Here is a 10,650-nt window from a genome sequence, read left to right on the forward strand (position 1 = left end):
CTCTCACCCCCCAGCACCTCTGGCCTACACCTCAGCTCTTTTATGCATAAATCAATCTTTAAAAAATTTTATTTAAAGCAGTTCTATTCAATACCGTGTTATATGACAGGAAAGTATTGTTTGTACTTTCCAACAGGATACGAACTAGCCACACAGGGGTACAGCACACACCTGGCAAGCATGACTGAGAACTGAAATTTTAGTTACCAGCTTGCTGGCAGATATCTTATTGGTAAATATAGCTAAGATACTGAACAGCACAGTTTCAGTTAATAGCAATTTATTAGGATCTACTTGAAGACCTTTATCTTTTTAAAAAGTCAACTACTTAGGTTTTCAGCCTGCTCACCTATTTATTCTGTATCTATGTTTTTTCATTTTGCCTCTAATATTCTGCTAGACTAACTTGTTATCCCTGCTTTCTAAATTTAAGACTTCAAAATGATGGCAAAAGAGAAAGTAGAAAACAGACCCACTTAAAATGAATCATCCATGTCACTGAAATGAAATCATGTGCATGTTTTTAGTCTAGAATTTTTATTTTTTTGCCTATGTCTAGGCAAGATGTTTTACTGCTAGCTAGACCTAGCACATAGGCACAAAATTCCATTAATCTGATATCTAACATTCAATTCAAACATTTCATCGTTTAAGTCATATAACACTTGCAGAAAGATTCTAAAAATGACTTAAATCTTTCTAAAGCTTTTATCAGGACAGACACCCTTATTCTTCATTAACATAAAGACCCATTATGTAATATAAAAATGAAAATGAGACTAAAATAAAACAACTTTATTAAAAATATATACAACACAGTTTAATTACTGTGTCTTACAAATTTCACTTCTAAATAACCACTCTATTATACAAAACATTTACAAATACATATATAAGACTCCCACCTGTATGTAACCTCTGGTCCATTTGTGCTCTCTAACTGCAAGAGATCTAAAATGTTAATTTTAAAATAGTAAGTATTGACATCTTTTTGTGTTGGTGTTTTAACTGCAACATTTACCAATAAATGGCCCGAAGGAATACAATAATGCTAGAACACAAATTTATAATAAAGTGCATTTTAGGCAACCTTGGCCGTATCTTCTTTTAAATAGGTATCCACAGTCCATATGGACTTTTTTTCAGATCAATTTTGGGGGATCCTGAAGAGGTCTCTATAGCAGTAGTTTTAGCTGGTTTCTGAAGCATTGGTTTTGCTACAGAATTCTGTAAGAGAACAAATTCTTAAGTCAGCTTCCCAAACATTTACACAGTACATAATTTAAAATAGTTGCTTTTCATAAAATACATTAAATAATTCCATTTAAGATGAAAATGTCAGAGACACCAACCACATGCAAAATATAGACCCCATTTATAACAAGAAAGTAAACTATAAAACCAGGAAGCTTGGAAAAAATCAGACAAATACAGGGCTTATGATAATGGGGCATTCAGTCCAGAACATTTGTTTTTAAGCCCCTATATGACTTTAAAATATTCTGATTAAGAGATTGTAAGATTAAATTGCTTTTAAATTATTTCAACAATTAAAGTTTAAAGGGGGCCTCCCTGGTGGCACAAGGGGTTAAGACACAACCTATGAAGCTATCTGCAGCCACTGCAGCATGAGTTTGATCCCCAGCCAGGGAGCAACCCACATGGCGCAGCAGACCTCTCCTGACTCGCCCACTGCTCCCCACAGCAGTCTATTTCAGTCATTCTGCCTGTTCTGCTCCCCTCTGTCACTGGTGAATCCTCTCACCCCCGCACCTCTGGCCTGTACCCCTGTTCTTGTATGCATAAACAAAGAAATCTTTTTTAAAAAAAAAAAGCAAATACTGAAACTTCACAATGCACATACTAGATATGTAAAGAGACCATTACAGTAGTCACTTGACTTGTAAAGTGGCAAGCAGTAGAAAAGATTAAGGCTTACTAGTTTCCCAATTATCACTACAAAAACAATGTTCTTTCTAAATAAAAACAAAAGCTCCCTTCAATGGAAACATGATCTAAGTACAACAAATCAAAGCTTAGATTTACTTACATGAGAGCTAAAGGCTATGCTTTTTTGCTGGGAAGACTTTTCATTTGGGTTTTTAGTTCCATCTTCTGTTAGGTTTTCTGACATCTAAACAGTAAGAGAAAGAGTACTTTTAATAATACACATTCTTGGCTTGCGGTACTGTATAAAAACCAGCCCAGTTGTAGAGACAAAACAAGTTGAACTTAACACACAGCCTAAACAAGTTATTCTGTTGAATTTTCTCAGTAACAAAATAGACTTAATAAGTTTAAGACATTCTTCCCCCAAAAGCACTGAGTATTTTATCCCCTTATTACAAATTCAAGTAACTTTTCAAAGTCATACGAAAAAATTACCTACTTTCAAAGTAAGGCATTTGTCAACTGGGGACCCAGTTATCTAAAGGAGCAATTCAATTTGTTTCCTTCTAATACTTAAGGCAAACCCACATCTGGGTCTGAAAGATAGGTTCATCTAGACAGTATTATCTTTCCTAACTGATTCTATTAATCCCTAACTAAGTCAACCTTTAAAGCTAGTTACTTTTAGGAATTTTGTTAAATTTATTTTCTTACATCATTGTTCATTTTTGCACAGTATTTCATTTCTCCCCTCAGGTGTAGTCCCTGTAGCTTTCCCACCACCATAGCACCCAAGATCCATCACCATAGTCCCTTGTGTAAAGGGATGCATTTTAAGCTTTGGAGTTCACTTATTAAATTGCAAAAATGCAATTTGGCACTGTACATCCTGCACATTTCTGGAGAATCATAATAAACTTATCTGCCGAGTGAAGCAGGCCTCTTCTTCTGTAATCTCTCAAAACATCTGGAATATATTGCATGTATTATAAAAGGGACATCTTTATCACTGATGCCCCACCATTACCTAAGTGTACTTTTGTTTAATTTAAAAATTGTCTTTGGTATCTTATCCAAATAGTACCTATCCCAAATTCTAACATGCACATGGATCTACCAAATGAGAAACTAAGCTTTCAGTGTGTGAACATAAACTTCAAATTAGTTAAACCTCTAAAGCTTTTGCCATGTATCAATACCAACAGAATTTCTTCATCAATGTCTGGGGACCACATTCATGATTTCTATAAGACAAAAATAAAGCAGATAAACTATACTGTATGCTGGGTACAGAATTTGTGGGAACATAAAACTGCTGCAAGTGAAAGCAGCAGATATTCTGTAAAGACTAGATAAATTTGATAACTACATTAAAATGATCAAAGATCCAGCTATAATTATGAAAATAATTAATACCTTGTCACTGAAAATAAAAGTTCATTGTTTCCCATTTTCCTGGAGAAGACCCTGTGTCACAGTCATATCTGGTATTTTGAGTTTAGCAAATTTAGCTATCCTTTCCAAGATTCAACTCACATAAAACAAAAAAGGCTAATTAGATCTTTCAGGCAGCAGCTTTCTGAAGATTTTGGATAAACCTAAAATACTTACCTCAAACTTTGCACCATTTGGTACAGATGTTCCAAAGTTTGTTTTAGATACAGAAACAGTTCTTAGACTAGCTGGCAAGTCAAAGTTGGTTGTTCCTAAAGCTTTTGCTGCATTGGCTTTTGCTATTTCTAACAGCTCCATCCGATCTATAAAAGAAATAAAATACATTTATTAATCCTATGGTATTTCCTCAAAAACTCACAATCACAAAAAAGCTTGTGTTTCATTTAGAAAAGCACCATATATTTTCACAAATAAAATACTTTACTCATATAAACAAAATTCTGTATCTCATTTTCTTGCTGAGAAAAATAAGCTCCCTGAATAATCACAACTAGTTCTCATCTCAGTTTCCCTTAGATCAGATCCAGAATTCGGAATTTCATGTTTTTTGCCTTCTCTTCAAATATGTACTATGTTCAAGGCTTTTTTCTTTTTTGTAATACACTTTCTAACCTAACACATTTTTTTCTATTCCATGATTCCATCCAAAGTATCACAAGTCATTTGTTTTAAAATACTGGAAAATTCAATCTGTTCTGTAATACAGGCATATTTTGATATTTCCTTACCATTCAACTGTTAATCAGCAGAAGTGCAGGGTGGGTAAACAATTTTAGGATGGGTAACTAAGCCGCCTACACTTAAGAGGTTCTACTAACAGCCAACACGGGGGTGGGGGTGGAAGGCGAGAACGCGAGGGGAGTCTGAGCCGCTTTCATCCCAAGGAGAAAGAACGATGTCCTCCGGAAAACACCCTCGGTGCCAACTGTTGCCCGGTTCATACCTGTTAGCCAGCTGATGTCCACCCTCTTCCTCGCTCCCAAAAACTATTCAGACTGCAGGCAGCCAAGGAAACACACCGCACCGCAAGCTTCCCGAGCCGTCCACACACGCAGACAGGTACCAAGGGATCGCGCGTCCCCGCCGCCGACTCACCTTTCTCACTCAAGCGGAAGGGGGTCCGGCTCCGCGACCGCGTCCGGGACCTCGCGCGCCAACCTCGGTGCTGCTCGGGGTACACCGTGCGCCCGAAGCCGTAGTAGCGCCGCCCCCGCGGGACGCCGCGGGCCCTGCGGGACGGCGACCGTCCGCGCGAGCGGGACCTGCTGCGGGAGCGGCGCCGGGGAGGCGGGCGCTGCGGCCTCCGGGCGGCGCGGCGGGGCCCCGGCCGGGCGCGGCGGCTGCGCGACCGCGACCGGCTGCGCGAGCACGAGCGCGAGGAGCGCCGGTGCTGCCCGGGGTGGCGCCTTCCGGAGCGAGGCGGGCTGCCGCGGCGGGGCGCGGGCCGGCTCCCCGACGACGACGGGCTCCCGCAGCCGCTGGAGCCCGAGCGGGAGGCCCCGGACGCCGAGGACGGGCGGCTGGACCGGCCCGAGCGGGCCGTCGAGGGCGAGTCCTTCTGCGGCGAGCCCGGCCACATGTCGTTCACGTAGCCGGACATCGGGGCCGCGGTCGCGGCCTCCCCAAGGCTCGGCGCTGGGAGAGACCGGCGGGGCCGCCGGCGTTCCGGAAGGCGGCCTCGCGGCGCGGCGGGCCCCGGGGACGCGCCCCGAGTCTCTGGAACGCCAGGGAGGGCGACGCCAAGGGCCGCCCTCCCGCCCGCGGGCCCGGGACGCCCTGCCGCTCGGCGGGAAACTCACCCCCAGCCGCCGACGCCCGCTCAAGGCCGAGAGAAACGCCCAAAGGACGCCTCCCCCGAGGCTGAGGCGCGGCTGCCCGCGGGCAAGGTCGGCGCGACGACACACGCCCCCCGCGTCCTCAGGCGCACTGAGCCCGGAGCCCGCAGGCGCGACGCAAGTACCGGGAGCCGCCGCCCTGAGCATGCGCAGAGACGTTGGCGGGGGCGTGGCCTCCCGCTCGTCCAACCGCCGCCTTCCGCGCTCTCCCCCGCGCCCCGCCCCCGGCCCCGGATGCGCCGGAAGTGGTGCTGCTGCCTCCCGGCGCTCCCGCGCTCCGGCCGTGTTCCTGACTGAAGCCGTGAGTTAGGCGGCCCTGCGCGGCGGCGCCGCGATGAGCTGATGCTGGCGTGGTCGCTCCCACGCTTCCAGGCCAGCTCCTCCAGTGCTGAGGCCGGCCGGCGGCGGGAAAGGCCCCCTATCTAGACTCCGCGGGGCCGCGGGGCCGCGCCCTCCCCAGGCGGCGCGGCAGGCAGCTCTGCAAGGCAGCAGCACCTGGAAAGGGTTTTACTTCCTTGTTTTGTAAAGACAAAGTGGAGTCAGAGAATGCAAATGTTATAGGACAGGGAGAGGGGCAGCCCAAACCCCGCAAACCTGCCTATTCTGAATGGGTTCTGCCATCCGCCGCATCAACACAAAACATAGGAGACTTTAATGGGAAGGAACTTTAATAAAACTAGGAAACAATACAGGAAAGGCAAAGAGTCTAGTTTCTAAATGAAGCACCCAAAGTTACCCGTCCCCTCGTGGGTAAAACTCCATCCAAATGGGATTGGCCCAGAGCAAGGCCCCAAAGCCTGCCACAAGTCTAAAGCATCTTCCAGTGGGGACCACAGAAAAGGGCCAGAAACAACCAGACAAGCCCAGAAGGAAAAGGGCAAAATCAACATCAAGATAAAAGCTGCCATTGTCACCTCTCCACGGGTCTCACCCACATCTGTGTCACCCAGTCCACGACCAAAAGACAAGCGCAGTTTCTTCACATGTCTCTAGGTCCATGCGCCTCCTCCAGGTCTCCTTCTGGCTTCATCCTGCTTCCTTCCTTCCTCCGTCTCCTCTGCATCCTCTTCTCTTCCTGCTCAGCTCCACCCTCCCTTGGGTGGGGCAGGAAACCTGGAACCTTCCCCTTTCATGGGGACCACCTGTTACACAAAGATGCCCCTAGATGACCGTTATTTGAGAGTAAGAATGTTGTCTGAGATGTCTAGGGAGGACAATGTGCTTGATGCTGGAGATTGAACATTAACTATTATTTCCAGGGATTTGTAAATAGAATACATTCAGACATACTCACTGTTCTTAATAAAGAACATGCCTTGACATAACGTTTTTATTGAATGGTCTAATCATCTAAGGAGTCGTTAGGAGCATCTCTCCAAGTTAAGAGGAGCGTTTTGTTGCCAGATTCAGGTTCAGCTACTTGTCACTTGCAAATCAATCTGGAGAAACAAGTACTGGTGCTAGGAAAGCAAAGGTTTTCCAAGAGCTAGCATCTTGAGGAGATAGCTGGATTATTGTCCCAAAATTCCATCTCAAGCTCTCAAGTTGACCAGAGGGTAAAGGGACCGGGGCTCTGTGGGAGCCAGTCAGCATATTCTTATTTTGATAGCCTGACTCGTGGCCACTGGTGCTCCAACTGGCATCATTCATCAAGATCGGGATTATGGTGTTCACAATTTCGGGTCCTAATTTATTTTGCCTTAGTAAACACAGAAGGTCTCCTTTTTGGTCTCAGCCAATTTTGCCTGTTTTCTGTAGTGCTGTCTTCAGGAGTTGGGCAAGAACTTGAGGTTCCCCACGCTGGTGACCACTCCTTCCTCTGTCTATATCCTGTTCCTCATTTTTGAGGGGCAATAGGCCGAGATCATCTTCTGAAACTATTCCCTGCTGAATAGGGGCAGAGGTTTGGGGGTGCATAGAGGAGCAGAATAGTAACCTGAGATATGACTGGTTGTCACAGGGTTGTAATCCCAAGTGTTTATAGCCCTGAGTTACCATTATTTGGAAGTTTCAATGTCTCCAGCCTTTTGGAGACAGGAAACTAAGTCGTTCTGGAGACAAGGGCCAGATTTAAAAATAAGGGCCTCCCTGATGGGGCAGGTGATTGAGCGCAGCGCTGTGAAGCTGTCAGCAGCCTCTGTAGCGTGGGTTCAATCCTGGCCAACTGGGGAGATACCCACATGGCGCGGCAGACCTCTCTTGTCTCATCCCCTGCTCCCCTCAGCAGTGTATTTCAGTAGATCTGCCTGTTCTATTCCCTGCTCTGTCTCTGGTGAGTCCTCTCACCCTTCCGCACATCTGGCCTGTACCCCGGTTCTTGTATAAATTAATAAATCTTTTTTTTTAAAAAGGCTGAAAAACTGATCAGGGGCAAAGAAAGCTGAGGTTAGCTGAAGTTTATTGACTAATAGAGAGGCATTTCCTACATGAAGTATGAAAAGTTTTTCTTTTTCAAAGAGCTAACATAAGGTCTCCCTGGTGGTGCAAGGGGAATCTCAGCACTATGAAGCTATGGGCAGTCACTGCAGCATGAGTTCAATATCTGGCCAGGGAGCTAACCCACATGGTGCAGCAGACCTCTCCTGTCTGGCCTGCTTCTCCCCTCAGCAGTGTATTTCAGTTAATCTGCCTGTTCTGCTCCCTACTCTCTCTGGTGAATCTCCTATGCCCTGCACCTCTGCCCTACACCTCAGCTCTTGTATGCATGAATAAAATAACTCTTCAAAGAGCTAACATATTTGTTAGTGGGCCAGAAGTGTGACAAGAGAAAACATGTCCATAAAGCAGTGACATTCTCAGTAACGTGGTAGATGCCACTGATGGCAATACAGCATAAATATGCACTCCATCTTCTATGTGATTCCTCACAGACTCAGCTTGGTTTTTCTTCAGTGTTTTCCTCTTGGAATTGTACCTGATTTTATCACCAGTTTTCATCTGAATCCACTGGGGAATGGGACAATTCTGTTTTTGTTTCTTGGCCAGGAAGTCCATGAACCTGAAAGTCTGTCTTGTGAGAAGACATGGCAAGGAAAAGGCAAGCACACTGCGAGATGACAAAGGGAAGGAGTGAGTGAAGAGGGTTTTCTTTGGACAACTGGAATTTTGAATTTCTGCTGATATGCCCCTCCTCGTCTGGGGAGCCCCTTCTTTCTCTGCATTCTCAGCTCCCAGCCAGCATTGCAACACATCTTTGTGTTGTTGATAAACCCCCAGCCTTTGCTGTATCTGTATAACGAGCCTCAAAAGGAAAAGTTGAGATAAGTTTTTTTTCCCCCTCTGTACTCTTTAAGGTCTGAAAGCAATTTAATTATTTAGCCTCCAGGTACCTTTTTACAAAAGTCATTTTCTTCAGAGGGAGATACAAATTCAGCTTTCTCTTGTTCCTCTTCACCCCACTTCCCCAAAACATGCACAGCAGTGGATGGAACCACAAATCTGCACCTACCCAAGTGTTGAAATGTTTCTTTAGAAACAATATTATAAGTGCAATCATAAGTAAACTGAGAAGATACAGTGTCCATCTACCAAGAACTTAAGCTGGAAGTCTTCATGAAGCTGTGGGAGTAGAGAGAGAAATAAACTGAGCTTCAGATTTGACAACTGCTGGGGAAACAATGTAAAAGTTTTCAGTTCTTGGTGATGAATGAGGAAAAAGTGGTAGGAGTCTCTGTAGGCAGATAGTTCATAGTATCAGTCAAATGTGAGCCCTATTTATTTATTTATTTATGCATACAAGATCTAGGGTGCCATGCAGTGATGGTGAGAGGATTCACCAGAGACAGAGTGGGGAGCAGAACAGGCAGATTGACTGAAAGACACTGCTGAGGGGGAGCAGTGGGCAAGACAGAGAAGTCTGCCGCACCATGTGGGTAGCTCCCTGGCCAGGGATCGAACTCGTGCTGTAGTGGCTGGCAAGAGCTTGATAGTGCTGAGATTTTACTCCTTGTACCACCAGGGAGGCCCTACTTGTTGGGTTTTTTTTTCTTTAATGTCTTTCAATGTGGTAGGCAGATTAATAGCCACCCAAAAGTCATCCACACCCTAACTGCCAAAGATATCCACACCCTAACTCAGCAGAACCTTTTAAGACACAAGGAATTTTGCAGATGTGATGTGATTAAAATTAAGGCTCCTGAGATGAGATTATCCTGGATTATACCAAAAGGCCAACTCTAACTGTAGGACTGATTCAAAACAAGAGAAGCACTGTATACCCCAAGTTGCTGCTTCTGAAACATTACGGGCTATGTGCAAGGACTAGAGGGAGAATTCTCAGAGCTAAGGGTGGCTGTCAGATGCTGGTCACCAAAGAAACAGACCTCAATTTATAATCTCAGAACACAGTTCTGTCAATATATGAATGAACAAGGTGTTGGGAATCCTCCCTTGAGCTTCCAAAAAGGAATGAAGCCTGCTGACACCTTGGCTTTACCACAGAGACATCATATGGGTCTTGCATCCTCCACCTACCAATTTTCAGCACTTTATTACTAAAGAAGATTTTTTTTCAGGCGCACCTTATGGATCATGGAACAGTCCGAATCCAGTATGGTTAACTGAAAAAATAGTTCATTCCATTCCCATTTTTATGAGTGAAAGCGTATCTAGTAGGCTTTCCTATGTGCTATTTTTGACTTTAGCCAATTACATTTAGTCTTTCTGAGAAATGCAGCATAAGGTAAATCAAATAAAGGTGATAAACTATTATTGGTAGTCACTGCAGAATGGCACTGTCAGGGAGTGGTATGCAAATAAACATCCTAGGACGCACGGACGGCCTCTCATAACAGAATTAGCCCAAAATGTCAGCAGTGCCTAGGCTGAGAAACCATGCCCTAAAGCAAACGGAAAAAAAAAGATCAAGTTCCAAAAGCGGATCACCAGCTGGCCTTAGGCCTGCAGACCCCCAGCCCGGGCCATGAGGTCCCGGCCTCCCGGGAATGGCCCCGCCCCGCAGGCGGAGCTACGGCGAGGGCGGGGCCCGAGTCTGAGAACATAAACATGATTTAAGAGCCCTTATTTGTGCTGTGGGGCTACCAGGCCACACCCACCTTTTGCACCACGCGTGACCTGGCACTCTCGCTGCAGCCCAGGCCTGAGCCATCCCGGGACCCGACCCCAGCACCAGAAAACTCTCCCCCGCCCTCAAGACGGATACGAAGGCCCAGCAGATGCCTTCCCCTGAGTGCCCAAGACAGACCCGACTTCTCACGCCTATCCCTGCAAAGTACACGCACAAGACCACTGCCGGCGTCCGGGAGCGAACTGAGGGCGGCTCAAGGCCCCCGCGACCCGCCCCAAGAGCAGACGCCCGGACAGGGGCGCGGGAGGCGTGGCGCCCCGCCCCGCCCTTGCCCCGCCCCTCCCCGCCCCGGGGCCCGCCCCCTCCCCGGGGCCCGCCCTCCGCATGCGCAGTCGAGCCCTGGCGGCGCCGCTCCATCCGGGTACCGGCGGCCCGTGACGTCAG

General features: G+C 46.4%; 1 protein-coding gene across 1 annotated transcript; it reads right to left on the minus strand.

The window, feature by feature from the left end:
- Positions 1-101: 101 nt before the first annotated feature.
- RSRP1 (arginine and serine rich protein 1) lies at positions 102-4,945 on the minus strand. Its single transcript, XM_037500329.2, has 4 exons — positions 4,441-4,945; positions 3,502-3,647; positions 2,051-2,134; positions 102-1,227 (listed from the first exon to the last, which is right to left on the minus strand). Exons 1-4 carry the CDS (start codon positions 4,943-4,945, stop codon positions 1,108-1,110), a joined length of 855 nt encoding a protein of 284 aa, XP_037356226.1. The 3' UTR covers positions 102-1,107.
- Between the last annotated feature and the right edge of the window lie 5,705 nt (positions 4,946-10,650).

The sequence above is a fragment of the Talpa occidentalis genome, unplaced genomic scaffold (genome assembly GCF_014898055.3).
Source record: "Talpa occidentalis isolate TD23 unplaced genomic scaffold, MPIMG_talOcc4v2.1 talOcc4.9, whole genome shotgun sequence".
Taxonomy (NCBI): Eukaryota; Metazoa; Chordata; class Mammalia; order Eulipotyphla; family Talpidae; genus Talpa; species Talpa occidentalis.

Excerpts from the sequence above, each read along its gene's own strand:
- RSRP1 (XM_037500329.2), bottom strand. The coding sequence starts at position 4,945 with ATGTCCGGCTACGTGAACGACATGTGGCCGGGCTCGCCGCAGAAGGAC. Across the intron at positions 3,648-4,440 it reads CTTCCGCTTGAGTGAGAAAG|ATCGGATGGAGCTGTTAGAA; the intron begins GTGAGTCGGCGG and ends TTTCTTTTATAG. Across the intron at positions 2,135-3,501 it reads CAAATGGTGCAAAGTTTGAG|ATGTCAGAAAACCTAACAGA; the intron begins GTAAGTATTTTA and ends CTTACTGTTTAG.